The 18,520-nt window shown below is 37.0% G+C and overlaps 4 protein-coding genes and 1 long non-coding RNA gene across 14 annotated transcripts; 3 read left to right on the forward strand and 2 right to left on the reverse strand.

The window, feature by feature from the left end:
• The first annotated feature begins 428 nt into the window (after nt 1-428).
• On the forward strand, nt 429-4,095 carry E(z) (histone-lysine N-methyltransferase E(z)). Of its 2 annotated transcripts, XM_076382231.1 has the most exons (12): nt 429-677; nt 772-1,085; nt 1,167-1,403; nt 1,480-1,696; nt 1,857-1,877; nt 2,064-2,164; nt 2,246-2,423; nt 2,499-2,873; nt 2,977-3,267; nt 3,387-3,569; nt 3,652-3,817; nt 3,896-4,095. In XM_076382231.1, exons 1-12 carry the CDS (start codon nt 542-544, stop codon nt 3,954-3,956), a joined length of 2,280 nt encoding a protein of 759 aa, XP_076238346.1. In that variant the 5' UTR covers nt 429-541; the 3' UTR covers nt 3,957-4,095. The 2 variants fall into 2 exon arrangements, with proteins under 2 accessions (XP_076238346.1, XP_076238347.1); XM_076382232.1 differs by lacking the exon at nt 1,857-1,877.
• Nucleotides 4,096-4,768: 673 nt separating this feature from the next.
• On the forward strand, nt 4,769-11,702 carry Adcy2 (adenylate cyclase type 2 Ac76E). 8 transcript variants are annotated; one of them, XM_076382702.1, is made up of 19 exons: nt 4,769-4,904; nt 5,925-6,127; nt 6,829-7,158; nt 7,299-7,493; nt 7,603-7,709; nt 7,845-7,956; nt 8,098-8,225; nt 8,338-8,496; nt 8,600-8,732; nt 8,851-8,930; nt 8,998-9,103; nt 9,267-9,331; nt 9,408-9,578; nt 9,678-9,912; nt 10,133-10,296; nt 10,468-10,738; nt 10,818-11,075; nt 11,182-11,299; nt 11,437-11,702. In XM_076382702.1, the coding sequence occupies exons 1-19, from the start codon at nt 4,892-4,894 to the stop codon at nt 11,700-11,702; spliced, it is 3,114 nt and encodes a 1,037-aa protein (XP_076238817.1). In that variant the 5' UTR covers nt 4,769-4,891. The 8 variants fall into 8 exon arrangements, with proteins under 8 accessions (XP_076238817.1, XP_076238819.1, XP_076238818.1 ...); XM_076382704.1 differs by having other exon boundaries at nt 11,464-11,702; XM_076382703.1 differs by having other exon boundaries at nt 10,818-11,072.
• Hexo1 (beta-hexosaminidase 1) lies at nt 11,068-14,771 on the reverse strand. Of its 2 annotated transcripts, none has more exons than XM_076382711.1 (6): nt 14,633-14,771; nt 13,734-14,142; nt 13,109-13,555; nt 12,416-12,927; nt 12,202-12,332; nt 11,068-12,060 (listed from the first exon to the last, which is right to left on the reverse strand). In XM_076382711.1, the coding sequence occupies exons 1-6, from the start codon at nt 14,701-14,703 to the stop codon at nt 11,828-11,830; spliced, it is 1,803 nt and encodes a 600-aa protein (XP_076238826.1). In that variant the 5' UTR covers nt 14,704-14,771; the 3' UTR covers nt 11,068-11,827. The 2 variants fall into 2 exon arrangements, 1 of the variants encoding a protein (XP_076238826.1); XR_013002363.1 differs by having other exon boundaries at nt 12,048-12,060; nt 12,202-12,324.
• On the forward strand, nt 12,921-13,916 carry LOC143181956 (uncharacterized). Its single transcript, XR_013002364.1, has 2 exons — nt 12,921-13,137; nt 13,213-13,916. It is a non-coding gene; the product is annotated as an uncharacterized LOC143181956 (long non-coding RNA).
• A 341-nt stretch (nt 14,772-15,112) lies between the features above and the next one.
• Med10 (mediator complex subunit 10) lies at nt 15,113-16,040 on the reverse strand. Its single transcript, XM_076382712.1, has 3 exons — nt 15,882-16,040; nt 15,473-15,556; nt 15,113-15,384 (listed from the first exon to the last, which is right to left on the reverse strand). Exons 1-3 carry the CDS (start codon nt 16,001-16,003, stop codon nt 15,195-15,197), a joined length of 396 nt encoding a protein of 131 aa, XP_076238827.1. The 5' UTR covers nt 16,004-16,040; the 3' UTR covers nt 15,113-15,194.
• Nucleotides 16,041-18,520: the final 2,480 nt, after the last annotated feature.

Here is an 18,520-nt window from a genome sequence, read left to right on the forward strand (position 1 = left end):
ACGAAATTATCAGCGCGCGCAATTTGAACAAATATATTTACAGAATTGAACGATATTGATAAAATTCAATTTCAGTTCCTAACATAATGTGGACTACGTTCGCTTTCTAAACTGGATGCTTTATATGTGTATGTATGGGAACGTTAAAGGTGGCAGAAAAATAGTAGCAGGGCTCTAATTTTTTCGAATATTAATATCCTGTGCTATTCTGAACATATTAAATGATACTGTAACTATGTTTATTTCACAATAATGTAACTGTACATACGTATCACATTTAGGCTGGAATCCGAAATCAACTGAAATTGCTAAAATCGTTGAATAGTCTATACAACAAGTAACACGGTGTATGTATACAGCTTCAGCAATATTAGCAGTTTTAGCTAAAGTTTTCAAACGAAATACTTCATCCAAATATGAAACTTTAGCACTGTGGGGGCGCTTTGGCAAGCGTCACTAAGCATATGCGGATGCGGAATGCAAAGATGCGCCTGAGGTAATCATTCTACGCGAAGGGTAAAGATAAACGTTTCTTGGTAAAATGTCGAAAGCAAAAGTATCTGCAGAATGGAGGAAACGTGTAAAGTCCGAATACATGCGTTTACGTCAAATGAAGCGCTACAAACGGGCAGATGAAGTGAAGATAGCTTGGAATCAAAATCGTAAGGTTATGTCTGGTGAGTCGGTCGTTATTCAAAGATAAAACATACTGTTTCTGTATTATATATACGCATCTGCATATACATGTTCATATTCAATTTGCATGATTAGAACTTCTAATAGTTGAACAAAAGCGATGGGCAGATGGAAAGGCAATGTGGCTAGCTATGCAAGACATTCCAGCTCATGTCTCCTGCATGAAAAAGGCAGAGGTTACTAGTTCAGATGGAGATATACAAATGTGTCCTGTCAAAATTATTAATGCAGTTACTCCTATACCCACCATGTATACTTGGGCACCTATACAGCAAAACTTTATGGTTGAAGATGAAACAGTATTACATAATATACCATACATGGGAGATGAAATTTTAGACCAAGATGGTACATTTATTGAAGAACTAATAAAGAATTACGATGGAAAGGTGCGTGGTAGAACACATTTACATAGTTACATTACAGTGCATTAATTTATTAAAAATTATGCTTATATTAAATTATCGTAGGTTCATGGTGACAGAGAATCCGGTTTCATGGATGATTCTATATTTGTGGATCTAGTAAATGCTTTAGTGCAATATGAAAAGGAAGACAAAGAAAGAGAACAAACAAAGAAAACAAAGGAGAAAGAGGACGATAAAGAGAAAAAGGACAATAGTATGAAAGCAGAGATTAAAACTGAAAAGTCACTGGAAGATGTTAAATCGGATGGAAATCCATTTCCTTCCATGCATATATTCAATGCAAGTACAATGGCTAGACGTTTAGTGTGACCTGAACTGGTAGAATTCGTTACTTATGCATAGATTCTTTTTTTAGGCAATATCCAGTATGTTCCCTGACAAAGGAAGACCAGAGGAATTGAAGGAAAAGTACATAGAGCTCACGGAAAGATTAGATCCAAATGTTCTGCCACCAGAGTGTACGCCAAATATTGATGGAGTAAATGCTAAAAGCGTACCTCGAGAGCAAACGATGCATTCCTTTCATACCCTTTTTTGCAGAAGATGTTTCAAATATGATTGTTTTCTTCACCGTAAGTACCACATTAGTTAGATGTGCATCCTTTCGAGTAGAATACGTTTACAAAAACTATACCAAGATACAGCGCTTAATAGCTGTAGACGCTGGATCGTCGTTGTAAACTGAGCATCTGTTAATTGTAATAATTTAAGATACCTGATTTATCGTGGCAGCCAGAGGAATGTCGCCACAAGGTAAAGAACAATGCATACAGTCGCGATCGTACTTTAATGAGTACACATCTTGTTTCTTTTCCTTTTCAAAATCATCCACGACCGTCGTTCATAATTTTCTCTACTATTCCCTTACTTTTACGCTGTATCTCCTATCTTATTGTTAGTATACTTTTTTATTAATAAAACTTATATTCCGGTTTATAGGTCTTCAAGTCTGTCATCCTGGACCAAATTTACAAAAACGAAAAGGACCTGATCTGAAACCGTTTTCCGAACCGTGTGGATCAGAATGTTATATGCATTTGGTAAAAACGAAACCATTTATCGAACAGATCGTGTAGCAAAATGAGCGCGCGTGGTAACGTGCAAATAGTTTTCTTTTACAGGAGGGGATGAAGGAAAAGCTCGCGGCTCAAGCGGCTGATGCGAAAGACGAGGAAAGCGACGAAAAACGCGGAGGCCCTAGAAAAGTACGAAAACAAGCGAGCGTAGATTCCGGGAACGAAGCGAGTAGCGAAGACAGTAACGATAGCAATAAGTATAGCCAAGGGGGTAGTTGTCAAGGTAAACACTATCATCAATCCTCCTATCTTTTCTTTCTCTCTTTCTTTTATTAATAATAGTCGACTTTCACATTAGATTTTAAACAAAATGTGAACAAAGAGGCCAAGTCCGAAGGATCGATGGAAGATCAAGCACAACCAGAGAATCAAGCACCGTTTACCCTTTTGGGTTTAGACAAACGAGTCAAAATAGAGAGCGAACTTTCATGGACTGGCTCGGAGCAAAGTTTATTCCGTGCTCTTCACAAAGCCTTTCCTGGCAATCCATGTGCCCTGGCACAAATCATGTTGACGAAAACTTGTCAACAAGTGTATCAATTTGCACAAAAGGAAGCTTCAGACATTCCTGCGATCGAAAACTTGAAAGATTTTACTCCGCCACGAAAGAAAAAGAAAAAACATCGACTTTGGTCGATGCACTGTAGAAAAATACAATTGAAGAAGGATTCTGGTAATACAACAGCTGTGTAGAAGAAACAATTAACATATTATATTACATTTACTTTACTCAGAGCATACACCCAGTAATTTCTTTCTTTTTCTGTTCTGCAAAGGTGCTAATCATGTTCACAATTTCGCGCCGTGCGATCACCCAGGTCGACAGTGTGATAATTCGTGTCCATGCATACAAGCTCAGAATTTCTGTGAGAAATTTTGTCAATGTAGCAGCGAATGTCAGAATCGATTTCCAGGATGTAGATGCAAAGCACAGTGTAACACGAAGCAATGCCCTTGTTATCTTGCTGTAAGGGAATGCGACCCAGACCTTTGTCAAACTTGTGGTGCAGATCAATTTCATATTACTAAAATATCTTGTAAGAATGTCAGCGTTCAGCGTGGTCTCCGTACGTAATATTTCATATTTATCCAAGAGAAAAGAGAAAAGAAAAAATAATTTAAGTTAACAAAGTTATCGAAATAAGTTAAGTTAAGAAATAAGTAAAAAAGGAAAATCGATTTTCAGACAAACATCTTCTGATGGCACCATCAGATGTAGCTGGATGGGGAATATTCCTTAAGGAATCCGCAGCAAAGAATGAATTTATCTCTGAGTACTGTGGTGAAATTATAAGTCAAGATGAAGCTGATAGAAGAGGCAAAGTATACGATAAATATATGTGCAGTTTTCTTTTCAATCTCAACAATGGTAAGGGAAAGAATAAAATGATGTTGAAACGTTTCACGCATACCAACTTCTACAGTAACATTTAATTTCTTGAAATGCCTAGACTTTGTCGTAGACGCTACACGAAAGGGTAATAAAATAAGATTTGCCAATCACTCGATCAATCCAAATTGTTATGCGAAAGTGATGATGGTAAATGGTGATCACAGGATAGGTATTTTTGCAAAGAGAGCCATTCAACCTGGTGAAGAATTGTTTTTCGATTACAGGTACGATATGAAACGTTGGTTCAATGCGTGTCTTAACATATCTTCTACACGTTAGCGTTGCGAATTTTTTTTTTGCAGATATGGACCAACGGAGCAATTAAAATTTGTCGGAATCGAGCGTGAAATGGAATTTTTATAACGTATGTAAGCGTTAGAATTCTTATATTCATACACAACGTTGTACAAGGAGCATATTCTATCAAGCACTATAGACATTTAAGTGGACATGTATCAAATTTCTTTTAAGATTGTAAAATGAAATATATTTTAAAACAATATTGCATTCGTTTTCTAATTTCTGCTCTTAGCAAACAAATAGGCACCAGAATTAAAAAACAATGTGCGGGAGATGCTATGTTAACGATTCGACATAAATATTTATCTTTTACGTTTACGATAAAAGAAATAGTCGTCGGTTAAAACGTAACGTAGAAAGGTGTAGAGAAATTTGCTAGTAGATCAGTGATATATGCGCGTACACATGCGTATGTAAATGTGCTTTAAGAAGAAAGAGTTTGCGATTTATTCTGAATGGATTTACGAGTTATTCCGAACGGATTATAGAAAAGCTTTGCGTTAAACTTAGCTTATAATTCGGCCACCAGTTGCAATCTTCGTAGTCGTGAAAACGTATCGGTTGTAGAAATGTACTTTTGTTGAGTAACTGTTGCGTCGATTTCTCGTCGTTACAATTGCCATCAAACTTGCACGTGTGTCAGGAAGAAATATTTGAAGCATTTGACACCAAATTAACCGCCGAATTGTATTATAAGTACTGGATAATTAATATACGAAAAAGGATCGATCGAGAAAAGATGATTTGTTCTGTTTACGAACGAATTGTATAATAGTCGATCTCTGGAAATTATATTTATATTCTCTCCTTTTTAACCCGTGAATGTTGAACAAATTTTTCTATCTAAATAAACCGAACGTGAGAGATAGTAGACATTCGACTAATTTTGACATGATGAGTAGCAAGTGACCAGGAATAGCAAAGAAAGATTGAAGAATTCCAGGGAGGAAACGAGATCGAAGATAGAGGAAGAAGAAAACATTCGGTTGGTTGCTGATATGCCGGAAGAAGGTAGAAATCTGAATTGAGGAGTAGTATTTGATATATCATTTCGTGTTAGTAACATGTGCATTAAAATATTTCAATATAAAGATCTCTTCATATCACATTCCAACATTAAATCGACGAGCGTATTATACGTATCATTACAACGTACATACATGTAACACCTATTTTTAAAATAGCACATATAATAACTTCGACCGTACTACACGTGGAGTATATTAGTAAAATTGAAAAGATGAAATGTTCGTTTCATATGTGATTCGGTTAAGTTTCCAGAATCAGTGCTGAGCGATTAAGATAAATAATTGTTGCCAGAATATTTGCAACTCGTGCTATTTCGCGAATGATCTTGAACCGGAATTAAGAATAATTGAGTCGTTCGAATACTACCGCCGCATGCCCGTTCTCTCTTGTTCATTCTCATCTATCTGCATGTATACATACGCATGTATGCATATATACGAACACCTTGTAAACGGGTGCAATAATTTTAAAAAGAGAATTGCGATCATCTGACCAGTCGCGAAATATTTCATATCTGTTTGTATAGATCGGTTGATAGAAATACATTTCGAATAATTCTTGTTGGCCCTTGGCCAACTCTCAGATTTAATAAGTGTACGTATGTACGTGTGCATGTGCGCGTGGTGTGCGACGTACATAAACCTGGAAGAATCACCGGTGCGCTGTTTATCCCTTCTCTTCCGCTTTCCGATAAACACGCTTACGCACATCCGTTTTCGATTTTTCTATGCTTCTGCCCTGTTTTTCCATGTTTCATGTATGTATACCAAAATTAGCATTACCAAATGCAAATAAATATGATTTATACATATACGTATAGCTGATGTGAATAAGTACTTTATCAAGAAGAAAAAGAAAAATCCTCGATAGTAAGAATCTCGATAGTAATTGCTAATGCATATGCACACACATATAGATGATGCATGCACATAATATCAACAATATTTTCATCTTAATTAACATCTTTAAATGTTACATCGCCTTGTAATTCTAACACGGCAGAAGTCAATGTGACTTTGGCACCTGATGTCAATTTAGTGAAATCGGAAGATTATGTCGTCAACGAAACGAGTGTCCAGGAACTGGAACGTCTTCGTGACAGATACGAAGGGAAGTTGACAGCATCTCTCTATACTGGTACTCTGTTCATCGCAGTAATTTCCTCGACTCTCGCTGTAGGAGTTCTCTGTGTTATCAACTATGGGGTAAATTCATTTCATTTTCATGTCCGAACGTGTTCTACGAACAAGACCGTAAAGCGTGACCTATGATCATTTTCGCCGAGTTACTGTATTTGGAATGTAGCGATACCTAAGGCAGACTTTGAATGAAGTCGTGCCCAACGTATACTTTACATGTAAAGTACGATCATTCGACGAAAAAATACCACAGATTTCTAACAAAGATCTCGTTCGAAAGTCTTGTACAATTTCATTCCGAAACGAGTCGCGGAAGAGATTTACTAAGTTCTGAACAGGCGTGTGAACCTGGAAGATGAACCAAGAAAAACTACCCTCTCTGTCTCGGCGGGCCGTGTCATGGAGATTTTTTTCGGACAAATTCAACTCAGGGGTGTTAAAGTAGAGGCTTTACCCTTTAAAATGAGACCAAGCTCATCTACCTGCGATTTTTTTGGACAGAGATATTGCAGCTCAAATATTGAATACTTTTTCGGGCTCCGGATCACTCCGCGATTCAGAGGCTACAGGCTCGCTTTTCATTGAGACTGCGGCAACTTGGTGAGAAAAAATCGTAGATCGCTCGCTAAGGTCTCGTTCGAATGGAAAGAGTTCTAGATTTAATTTTATCCTAAAACGAATCGTGGAAAAAATGTATTATACTCTGTATAGGCGAGTGTATTTGTCTGTAGCAAAAGAAAAGAATGTATGATAGCTTCTATTTGCAGGATTTATACAGGGTAATAGTCCCGACAACGACTTTGACGATAATGATTATTTCCTCGTTGAGCTTGCTGCTTCTGACACAGCTACCATCGACTTTGACATCGGCTAAAGTTAGATTTCTCATAGGCTTTTTTTCGTCCACGATTCTTGGTATTGGAATTTTAATCCTTCAAGATTCGATAGCCCTATTCGTTGCAATTCTTGCTATAGTTGCTGTGCAACCAAGGGACACATATCAGACACCAACAATTCTCGCAGTTATTCTAGCCGTTATCCACTTAGGAGGAAGAGTGGTATCTTTTGATTTCTCAAATTACTATCACATCGCTCAGGTATTCATTTTTTTATTACTTTTTACTTCTTATCATTTTTTTACTATCTTTTTACCCTTACACTATCTAAAAATAGTAAAAGTGGAAAAAACAATTTCTATTCGTTTCAATGACTAACCGATCATTTGACTTATAATTAGGTATGCAGCGAAATCGTCTTTCTACTCGTAGCTATTCTCGCGGGTTCATATTACAGCATTTTGACCGCGAAAGCTCACAGTAGAACTTTTTCTGGGACAAAGACTGTTATCGAATCTAGAATAAAGTTAGAATGCGAGAGGGAACAGCAAGAACAGTTACTGTTGAGCGTTATTCCGGCGTATATAGCTGCAGAGGTAAGTTCGATTTCCTCTACTTCCACTTTGTGCAACAAAGCAGAAAATGCATGGGGTGTAACACGCTGTATTTTCGAGAATAAATATCGCGCTGTATTTATTGCGAAAGGTGAAAAGGAGTATTATGTTGAAAATGGCAGATGCTTGCCAAGAAGCTAGTGAACATCAACAAACTAGATTTCACGAGATGTATGTACAGAGGCATAACAATGTAAGGTAAGCTGAGCAGAAACAAGGATTGGATTTACATCCAATTGTAAACAAATTGCAAAGATTAATAAAGAGTACTAGGTAAGTACGTACATTATGTACATATGTATACCTAACCGAGTCTTTTCCTCTTTACTCGAGTATCCTATATGCGGACATCGTGAATTTTACACCGCTCTCGGAACAGTTGTCAGCTTCGGATTTAGTAAAGACGCTGAACGAACTTTTTGGAAGATTCGACCAAATTGCACAGGTAGGATTATACGCCACATTGTTTCAATTCCTCTTATGTACCGATCTATCGTCAAACGATACACACACGTTGCGTTATTTTTTGAACAAGAGGAAATGAGAAAAACGAAAAGAAAGAAAGCGATTTTATTTGCATTTTCAGGACAATCAATGCATGAGAATTAAGATTTTGGGTGACTGCTACTACTGCGTATCAGGACTGCCGATTTCTCGCCCCAATCATGCGTATAACTGCGTAAATATGGGCTTGCAAATGATAGATGCGATTAGGTAAAAAGAAAAGTGTGTACATATGTATGTATTTATATAGTTGATATCGAAAACAACTGGTTTTTTGCCTCTTTTCGGATCAACGTTACGATTTACGACAATGGCGGTTTAGATTTGTTCGCGAAGCGACAGGATTCAATGTAGACATGAGGATCGGTATACACACCGGAAATGTTCTATGCGGGGTACTCGGTCTACGAAAATGGCAGTTTGATGTGTGGAGCGACGATGTTAGTCTGGCTAATCACATGGAAAGCGGTGGCGTACCAGGGTAATCGATTATACAATAATTAAATGCATCGGCGACGACATCAACACCTACTTAGAACTGTGCAATACTATATCTTCTTTATATCGTCCCTTTTTGTCCGAAGGAGAGTACACGTAACGAAAGCCACCCTACTTCAACTCGGGAACCGTTTCGATGTAGAACCCGGTGACGGAGGATCTCGGGAAAGCTACCTTGCTCAACATGACATCGAAACATTTTTGATAGTGCCGCCGCAGGTGGTTATTTATATATGTTACATTCTTTGCTTCGACCATATCCCTTCCGTTAGCGTACATTTTAATTTCATCGATCGCTTCTATTCAACACGCAATAATTTTTCTTTTCTTCTACCAGAGGAGCAGCCAAGAGAATCACAAGGATACGAACGACAACGGCGAACGCGTACACGGTGGTGCTGTTTCGATACCGTCAAGGTGAACACGACATTATTTCATTTCACTTCATTTTTATTAATTACATACTTTTTCCGTTTTTAAATAGATCGAGGCCAAGTAGCAGAATGACCAAGTACGTTGAATGTTGGGGCGCGGATAAACCATTCGCTAATATAGCTGAAGCCACGCTTGCTAAAAATATTGGCCTGACGGTATGCCGACAAGTGTTTCCTTATTTCTGATCGCTCGCTTTTTCGCATATAATCAGGCATATTCCCAATCTCTTTAATTAGAACGTCCGCTCAAGCATCAAACAAATACAGAATAAAAAAGTATTAACAATGAGTAGATAGACATTAACTTTATTTCTTTTAGAGCATCGCTATGATCGAATCGAATCTTTTAGCAAACAGTAATTCCAACTGTTTCCTTGACGTAAAGTGAGTTGTTCTACGTTTCTTCTACCTTGATCAATATCTGCACTTCTTTCTAATCAATATTACATTTACGTAATAGTCAATGGTGCAATGGTAACGAAGGTATGTCGTCCTTTACCTACCGATTTAACGACCAAGATCATGAACGTCGATTTCACAAAGAATTTGACGAACAGTATCTTTGGTACCCTCTTGCGTCGTGCACAATCTATGCAATGATTTTTTTCGTTCAAATCATTTATTTACCACGGTGAGTACAATAACTGTACTCTTAATTATTAAATAGTAACGATCTACAATTTTGAGCATGCACTTTTAGCAACTTTACGAATCATTCATTTTCTTCTAGAAGCGTTATCGTGTATACATGCTTTGTGGCTGGTCTTTTATCTCTAATCATTTTCATCGCAACAGTTTGGTTTGTCTCTAAGACGAAATCCGATGATAAAATTATTCGGAATGGATTATCTTTGAGTAGAGGCATCAGGATAACAGCATATCTATTTACAGTTCTTCTGACAATTGTCTCGTCGATGCTTAGCTTGATCGAGGTTGATCAGACAAACGAATATGATGTCGTGCCAGTACGTATTCTTTCTATTGATTCTCCTTCAACTAGTATTGAAGAGTATTGAAGAGTATTGAAAGGTAGAGCTACCTATGGCAAGTATGTGTACGTGTATCAACTAAGAAGAGCTCAATTCGAAAAACTATGCGATAATAGCATGCGAATTTACTATTTAATCTAACAAACAGTGCTTTTAATCATAAGAAAAAACTAACTATAGTTAAATATTGTTCCAGCTGTACATGTATTCTACGATCATGTCTTTAATCGTTGGTTGGACTCATTTGCGTATCGATTTCTTGCTCAAATTTTCTGTCATGTTTCTATCTGTAATCGTGACAATTGTAACGTTTTCACAAGTACCAATTGTACGGCTATACTATACGATCAAAAACGACGAGTAGGTATCCCAAAATTGTACATGAATCGCCATTTTCTCCATCTTCACCTCCACCTCTCCCTCTCCCTCCTCCTTCAAATAAAAACTGAATATACTTTTCTTCCTGATCATCGTTCGTACCGTTGATAATGTACTGTTCGAACTTAAACAACAACTATTGCATAAAAACAGGTCGTCTAACATAGATACCATATTTCATAGACACTATCGTATGCACTACTTCTTTCTCATCGCATATTCGCTTCTACTTGCTTGCTTTGTACTCTACGTTTTGGACAGACAAGTGGAGTATACGTCAAGGACAGATTTTCTCTGGCAAAATAAACTGAAAATAGAACAGGACGAGGTAGAAACTATGAGGGGTATCAACAAAATTCTTCTGGAGAATATACTACCTGCTCATGTAGCTGAACACTTCTTGACGAATACGAGAGCCACTCAGGTGAAAGAAAATTGGACAGTGGTTGGAGGAATCTCAATTTCTCTCGCTCTTTCTTACGGTCTTTTGTTTTTCTTCGTAGGATCTCTATCATGAAAGATACAACAGTATCGCCGTAATGTTTGCATCGATTCCGAACTATAAAGAGTTCTACGACGAAACTGACATAAATAAACAGGGGTTGGAATGTCTCAGGCTTTTAAACGAAATTATTTGCGACTTTGACAAATTATTGCTTAAACCAAAGTTTTCCGGAATAGAAAAAATTAAAACTATCGGTAGTACTTATATGCTTGCTGCTGGACTCAGTCCAGGGAAAGAAGATACCGATGGAAAGGTGGTAATATGTGCCATTTATTATATACTTGCACTAATTATTAAATATGTTCTTCCATACAGTGACTTGTGTTATCACGTAAACAGGATGTTTCTTTATGAACTTTTAGGAACTGATGAAACAACAAGATCACAATATAATCATTCTCGTTGAATTTGCCCTCGCCCTGATGTCAATTCTGGATCAAATTAACAAAGAATCTTTTCAAAGATTTCAACTACGAATAGGTAAGCTAAATTTTTAACAAGTACATACGAGTATATTAAATGCAAACAAAATATTACAAGTACTTCACGTGGACGATAATGTTACTTGGTGGATATACGATAAGTGTGTTACAAAGAGAGGAAATGTCTTTCGTAAGGTTTAAATCACGGACCCGTAATAGCAGGCGTGATTGGGGCACAAAAGCCTCAATATGATATCTGGGGTAATACGGTAAATGTGGCGTCAAGGATGGACAGTTGCGGAGAAATGGGAAAACTTCAGGTTACCGAGGATACTGCTAAGATCTTAATTGCCGCTGGTTACCAACTAATCTGTCGAGGACCAATTCACGTCAAAGGGAAGGGAACTTTGACTACGTACTTCGTGAAAACACCATTTGACGGAAAAGAAGAGAGTTATTAATTTGGTAGTGAGAATTGATTCGCATAATCAACGGAAGTACAAAGGCAGAAAAGGAGATGAAAGAATAAAAATAAGAATAAGAATAAATTTGTATGAAATTTAAACGAAACGACTGAATTGGAAAACTATACATGACAATTGCCCTGGTTTTGCATACACCATTCAGGTTGCAAGCTTTCAGCTGCGATTCCTCTTTTTACGAATCGTTCCCTGTGCCTGAGCATTCTCTGCTCAGCATGAATCCAACTCGAATTTGGTTCTGCCCATAATCTCTCAGCAAGTGCCGCAGATCGAGGCCAAACCTTCGCATCGATCGTCAGACTGTCGGCTTGTTCCGTCCAAAGAGCTGCTTCTCCTCCTACATACATATTACATATATCGAAAATCACACGTATTCGGTGTGTGTCACCAGCTCCGTAAGTTCGCATTCAAGGTGAATTCATTCAATAACTCCAGCTCGAGTTAGTTTTTACGAAAGATGACACAATTTGATATTCACCTAATACGAGATTTCTCCTGCTTTCAAGATGCTGCGATTTGATTATGTTCAAAGGTGAATTATCGTAAATCATTTGCCAGCCTTTGTACGGAGAACACCAATTGTTACCTTCACCTACCCAAGCTGAAAATCTAAAATGAATAATAAGAGAACAAAACGAAAAACCTCTGGCTACAACGACGAACAAAGTTGCATCATTTTAGCGTTCACTCACCCGCAGTCTAAATAAAGGGCATCGTAATTCGAAAAGATAACTTTATAATTATGCCGCAATAATGTACCGATCATCGAATCGCTTTCGGTTGTCCAAATTTGCACAATGTATTTCTCAGGATTTAGATACTTGATGTTTTGTTCGCTCGTCAGACCACTCGTCCATAAAATCACCGGGATCTGTTTCCCTCCATTAGCAAGAATTAATTTTTCCAACGCCCTTTCCTGAAAGTAATCCCAAAGCTTGTAGAAACCTGATTCCGACAGATTCCAACCTTTCACATTTTGCATCCAACTTGTAATGCCGGCTGAAGAATTCCAACAATTTATGTTCACTTCGTCCCCACCCATGTGAAAAAGATCTGACCGAAAATCTTCCATCATATCCTTATATATTCCTTCGAGAATTTTGTATACTTTTTCACTAGTAGGATTAAGTTGACCGCAAGGTGGCTCAACACAATAATTTTGCCACGGTTCGGCTTTAAAACAAACAACAGCATCGTCTCCAACCTGAAAAGAAGCATACATAATGTATGCGTACATTTGCGCGGCCGCCGACGAGACTACTTTTCATGACTATTTTTCAAACGATACGTATGTGTATCTTTAACGCGGTGACAATGAGACAACTGTATACCATCAGTTGGCTATCAAATTATCCTAGGTACACTGACCAAGGAAAAACATTTACCCATTGCCAGCCTTCTCCTACGTGAGCAGGTGCGTCGAATTCTGGTAATATTCTAATCCCACGAATCAATCCATATTCAACGATTTCTTTAACGTCATTTTCAGAGTATATCTTCTGAGGCGCGTAGCAACCGAATTTGGACAGTTCTGGCCACGTTTTGCTCACATAAGGGAAACTGTGAGAATCTACTATATGCCAATGTAAAGTATTCAACTTTGACATTGCCATTCCGTCGATCGTGCGCATGATTGTTGCCTTATCCACGAAATTTCGACTAGTATCCAGTAGAACTCCACGATAAGGATAAACGGGTCCATCGGTGATAAAAACTTGATTTGGAATTTGAATCTGATTTCGTAAATCGTCAAAAACGATAAGTTGGCTTAAAGTTTCCAGAGCATGCCGAGCACCGAAGTACGTATGCGCGGTTATTTTTGCCTCTAACATCTAAATATTGAAAAGTAAAAAAAGAAATTAAACAAATGGTCCTGGTCGTTTTAAACGGCTCTTCTTGCATTTCAAATATTTTTCTTTCCTAAACTCGATTGAACTCGAAATAATTAAATGACATTGACTATCGTATCTCGTATCATTGTATAGCAAAAGAATGATATAACGTTCTTACCGTGCTGTTCAATTGTGTAATTGTTAATGTGTAACTTTCGTCGGTGTATAAGGTAAATTGAACATCCTTGCTTTCAAGAAATCCACTAAATTGAACAAACATGCCCGTACCGTCACCTTTTGCTAGCCCATTATAAGATTTCTTCACATTTCTTCTCAATAAAACGATATTTTTTTCAAGGAACCGGCCAACTTGCGTTTCTCTTTTCACGTCAATAATTGTAATTTTTTCGGGATCAAGTTGAACCATACTTTTACTGAGAGACAGATGACCAGTTGGTTTTGGCCATAATGAACTGGATGAACCACAAAATAATTGGCACACTTCCAATGAAAGCGGCGAAGTCACTTCGTTTGTGATTAATTCTTTCTTACAAAGGCCACTTTCACATTTGTAATGCCATGGTAAACTGTAGACAAAGTTGATACTTTCCAATATCTACTATTGAATTTATAGTTTTCTTTCTGGACATACATACATGCATGCAGACTCTCTCACACACACACACACACACACACACACGTAAATAATGCTGTCGCATTATGGCCAACAGATGAGTTCAGTTCAGTCTATTTTTTAACGTATTTTTCATTATACATGTAGGTCTGTGTATATACGTATATGCATACAGTTATGTATATACTTTCACCTTTTCTTTTCTTTCCTTTCTTCACTTTCACCTTTTACCGTACTCATTATACTTATGCATACACGATACACCACATGGATCTTAATTTTTCAACAATTTTTTGCGTGTTTCTCACGCTGTTTGAGGTACGTTACGTTTTAATTAAATTTCCAAAAATAATCTGTATTCGTGACATGGATTCGACGCGCAACGCAACAGCTGGTTATGAATGAATTTTCTAACGTTATAGAAAAAACACTTGTGCACTTACCGATAGAAATCTTCGGCATGAACATTAACGTTAACGCGAACGAGAAACGCGACAATGTATAAGACAATCATGCTTCCCAAATGTCACTTATCACTGTATTGTTGTTTCTCGTATAGCTGTTGACTAGTTCCCCTTTCTTAGAGAAATGATTTTATCCTTCTCCCGTACATATTTCAATTGGGAGGGGTACCGGAGAGTGGGATACCGGCTATACCGGCAACATGTACGGGCACCATGTCAGATAATTCAATTTGAAAATCAGAAATTTCAATCAACCATCGAGTCGTTTAACTTTCGCTTACCCTATCATCATTCACCCATCAGATCAAGAAAAACCATGCAAAATCTCAGTTTACGAAAATAGGCATTCGCGTTTAATCATTTTCAATTATTGTTGTTCACATGCCACTATGTACGTATGTATTTAGAATGATAGGAATTGCAGGAGAGATAAAAGGTACTTGTAGGCACAACAGAATATCAGTTTTCTGTGTGTAATTTGTTTAACAGACACTTATGATACATAGGTACAATACACGAAAAGATTAAGGAAAAAGTTTATTCATTCGTCGCCACGGATAGCCCTATATTTAGCCAATTCATGAGGAAACACTCTAGTCAGTTCTACAAGCATGTTCGCTTTAAATTTCCTATACGCATCGATCTTTCCTTTTACTTGTTCATTCTTTGTCAATGCCTTTTCGATACAATCTTTCGTATATAGTTGTGGATTTCTACCTTGGTCGATATAACTGAAATCATTCACAATCAGTTTTTGTTGCCCTTTACTTCCCCCTATTTCCTTTTAAATACTAATAGCATCCATTTTTCTACACTTACTCGAAAACTTCCAAAGGTACATGAACATCTTGAACTTGAGATTTCAGTTTGTCTATTTCTTGTAAACCGCTTACTAAGCCTTGGCTAAAAAGTAATATAGTACTGACTGCGCATAGAATATACAAGAAGATGACAAAATATATCAAATTAGTTTTCTATAACTCTAACTTGCAATAGTTATTATACTATTAACTTTTAATAACTTTACTAGATTTTTTCAATTTCTAATCTTTTTTTGGGAGACCATTTCAGACAAAAAGTAATAGTTCATGAAAAGGTAATGCTCAGAATAATCTCTCGTACACCAAAATGGTAATCCTTTTACGAAAACGAAAGTAACGAAAGTTCATGATAGCTGTTATCGTCAGTGATAGAACAATTTCTAATTTTTTTCCATGACAATACTCACATTTTTTGGTTCAATACATTTTGTCCCTGAGGCTGAAAATCACTTACAATAATCCGTATTTGTCTTACATTTTCAATAAAAAGTTCCAACTGTGTTTCTAAATTTTCTAGTGCAGACGCCATATTTTATATCTCATGATGCATGTCTGTATACCATCAATATGGCGTCCAACTAAACACGAATTATACTTCTTTGGCGCCCTCTACGTTTACGACTGGTAGTTTTGCGAATCATGTACAACTCGACCGTTAAAAGTCGGTAAAGTTAATAATCTCCTACTCGATTTCTAATTCTAACAAAAGAATAAAAATATAATTCTACTGCACGTTTATTCAACTCTAAGTAAAATTACCAACCACCTAACATCCCTCTCAACAATTAAAACGACCCCAAAAGGGTGACATGATATCTACTTTAAAACTACTAATTGTCAGCTAAATAATAATATAATGAATATGTCTGATCGAGCTTCCATAAAAACGAATTATAAATCAAAAAACATATTCATACCACACTTTGTCCTCTGCTACTCCACTGAGGTTTATTTCTCACGTCTACGTTAATATATTTTCAACATTATAAAAGAACATTTATTTTATTACAAATCGTGACGCACAAGTCTCTAGTCTGAGCTAATAAATACACAAAAAGATACGCTCACGAGTAAAATTATACCCATAAATGCACACGATTACACGCATGTCGTTTCAGATCTTTGCGTTCTATGACATAGTAAGAGTGACCAGAGAAACATTAAGCATGCACTTACCTTAACACCCACAGAATGAAGACAGCTCGACGAATCATCCAGGAGGTGTCTGCTGGACCTGAAACGAAACAAATATAAAATATTACAAAATTATTCCTTAAATATTCCAATTTCAAATTCTGAACCTCAAATCCAATAAAATAATACTTACATTATTCTTCATGCTCCGGCGCTCAAACTCGCGAACATAGGAACTCGTTTTCACTGACTCTAATTACCGATATGTCGAGATCCCCTTCCAACAAAAAAAAGAGAGAGAAATAAAAAACTATCGACGCGCCCGAAAGTATAACCGGCGAACAACACTGACTTTACTCGCGGATCAGAGCCTCGCGGTGCTCTGGAAATCATTCATAATATGTATGTACGTGCAAAACACTGACTCTAATATCGCGCCAATCTAAAATCTAAAGTAAGAAAGAATGAACGAACACTATACCCCACGAGCAACTGTGCTCTCAAACTCAAAATAAACTTTCCCTGTTACGTTACAAATATAAGTACAAACTCTACGACTGCATTGCACGCAGTCCAAACAAGAATGGAAGAAAGCGCAAATAGTGGGGGAACAGTAAACACCGCGTGTTCGCGCTGTTTACAGAAACCTGTAACAGAACAGAATGACAAATTTCAAATAAAAATATTTCAATAAATGCAAATATATTGTAATAAACTATACTTTAACTCGAAACAAGATATAAATACATCAATTAACGCCAAGTGAAGAACAAAGATACAGTTGTGAAAAGAGGTTAAAGTTTTCCAAAGTACGAAATGAGTTTTCAATAGAAAGATCTATTCACTTTGAACAGAAATCGGAAAATATACGAAAGACGAATCAATTCAGCAATAATATCGGTGAAAGGAGTAAGAAACTTACCTTTTACGATGAGTTCTGCACACTGGCGTCATTCCGTTCGAATTAGATTGCGCACGCAACTTCGAGAATCGAAAGAGTATTAAAGATGGCTAATCATCGAATGAAACTATGGTGTCACCCATTACGCGCGATTGCCGCATGCGCGTGAGAAATTTTCAAAGCGGAAAGCTACGGTTATCGTCAAAAAGCCAGCTGTACAAAACAAAATGCGGATAATTATTTAATTTATGCTTTCACGCGTTATTGCGTGTAAAATTATACGTTAATTAATTTGTATTCCAGCATGCAGGACTGTATCTGACAACTAATTCAAAGACGAGAAGTAGAAATTTTTCAACCGAACGTTGATCTTTGAAATAATCGACAATAAAATATCTTTTCTATTAGGCGCCTAATAGTATATTGAAATTAAAGGCACGTACCTTTCTTAATTATCAGAAACCGGTAGGAACGAGATAAAACGCGTGTAACACGAGGAAGAATACAAACGTCCGAGTTCGAGAGTGGCCATCAACGGAATGACCGGCATGCGCAATTTGAACAAATATGGCTGCCATCAACGGAGTGATCTGCGCGCGTAATTTGAACAAATACACTTAGCAACAAAAGTAAATGATCACTAATTTTAGGCCAAAAGTTATCGATCTGTGAGCTAAATAGTGTAACAAATTGAAATGAAACGGTGAAATTAAAGGCGGAAGCCTCTCCTTACGAAAGAGCTCTTAGTAACGATGCTCCAATTTTTTCGACATATTAATACCTATCTTGTGCATTTCTGAAGTTATTGAATGATACATACCGTAAATGTATTAATTTTACAATAGTATCACTACATTTACGTATAACATTTAATAGCATGAATTTGAAAAGGAATCACCATTAAAACACGGAACACTTTAGAGGCGATAGATGGCGCCACTAGAACTGTTTTAGCAAATAATATTTTCGACGTTTGACCATTACGCTAGCCCTGTGTTGACTTACTGTTAA

This window comes from Calliopsis andreniformis, chromosome 7, assembly GCF_051401765.1.
Source record: "Calliopsis andreniformis isolate RMS-2024a chromosome 7, iyCalAndr_principal, whole genome shotgun sequence".
Taxonomy (NCBI): Eukaryota; Metazoa; Arthropoda; class Insecta; order Hymenoptera; family Andrenidae; genus Calliopsis; species Calliopsis andreniformis.

Excerpts from the sequence above, each read along its gene's own strand:
- Adcy2 (XM_076382702.1), top strand. Across the intron at positions 9,104-9,266 it reads CTAAAAATATTGGCCTGACG|AGCATCGCTATGATCGAATC; the intron begins GTATGCCGACAA and ends TATTTCTTTTAG. Across the intron at positions 9,913-10,132 it reads ACGAATATGATGTCGTGCCA|CTGTACATGTATTCTACGAT; the intron begins GTACGTATTCTT and ends ATATTGTTCCAG.
- Hexo1 (XM_076382711.1), bottom strand. The coding sequence starts at position 14,703 with ATGATTGTCTTATACATTGTCGCGTTTCTCGTTCGCGTTAACGTTAAT. Across the intron at positions 13,556-13,733 it reads TTACACAATTGAACAGCACG|ATGTTAGAGGCAAAAATAAC; the intron begins GTAAGAACGTTA and ends TTCAATATTTAG. Across the intron at positions 12,061-12,201 it reads CAGGAGAAATCTCGTATTAG|GAGGAGAAGCAGCTCTTTGG; the intron begins GTGAATATCAAA and ends ATATGTATGTAG.
- Med10 (XM_076382712.1), bottom strand. The coding sequence starts at position 16,003 with ATGGCGTCTGCACTAGAAAATTTAGAAACACAGTTGGAACTTTTTATT. Across the intron at positions 15,557-15,881 it reads AATGTATTGAACCAAAAAAT|CCAAGGCTTAGTAAGCGGTT; the intron begins GTGAGTATTGTC and ends ATTACTTTTTAG. Across the intron at positions 15,385-15,472 it reads GTACCTTTGGAAGTTTTCGA|TTATATCGACCAAGGTAGAA; the intron begins GTAAGTGTAGAA and ends GAATGATTTCAG.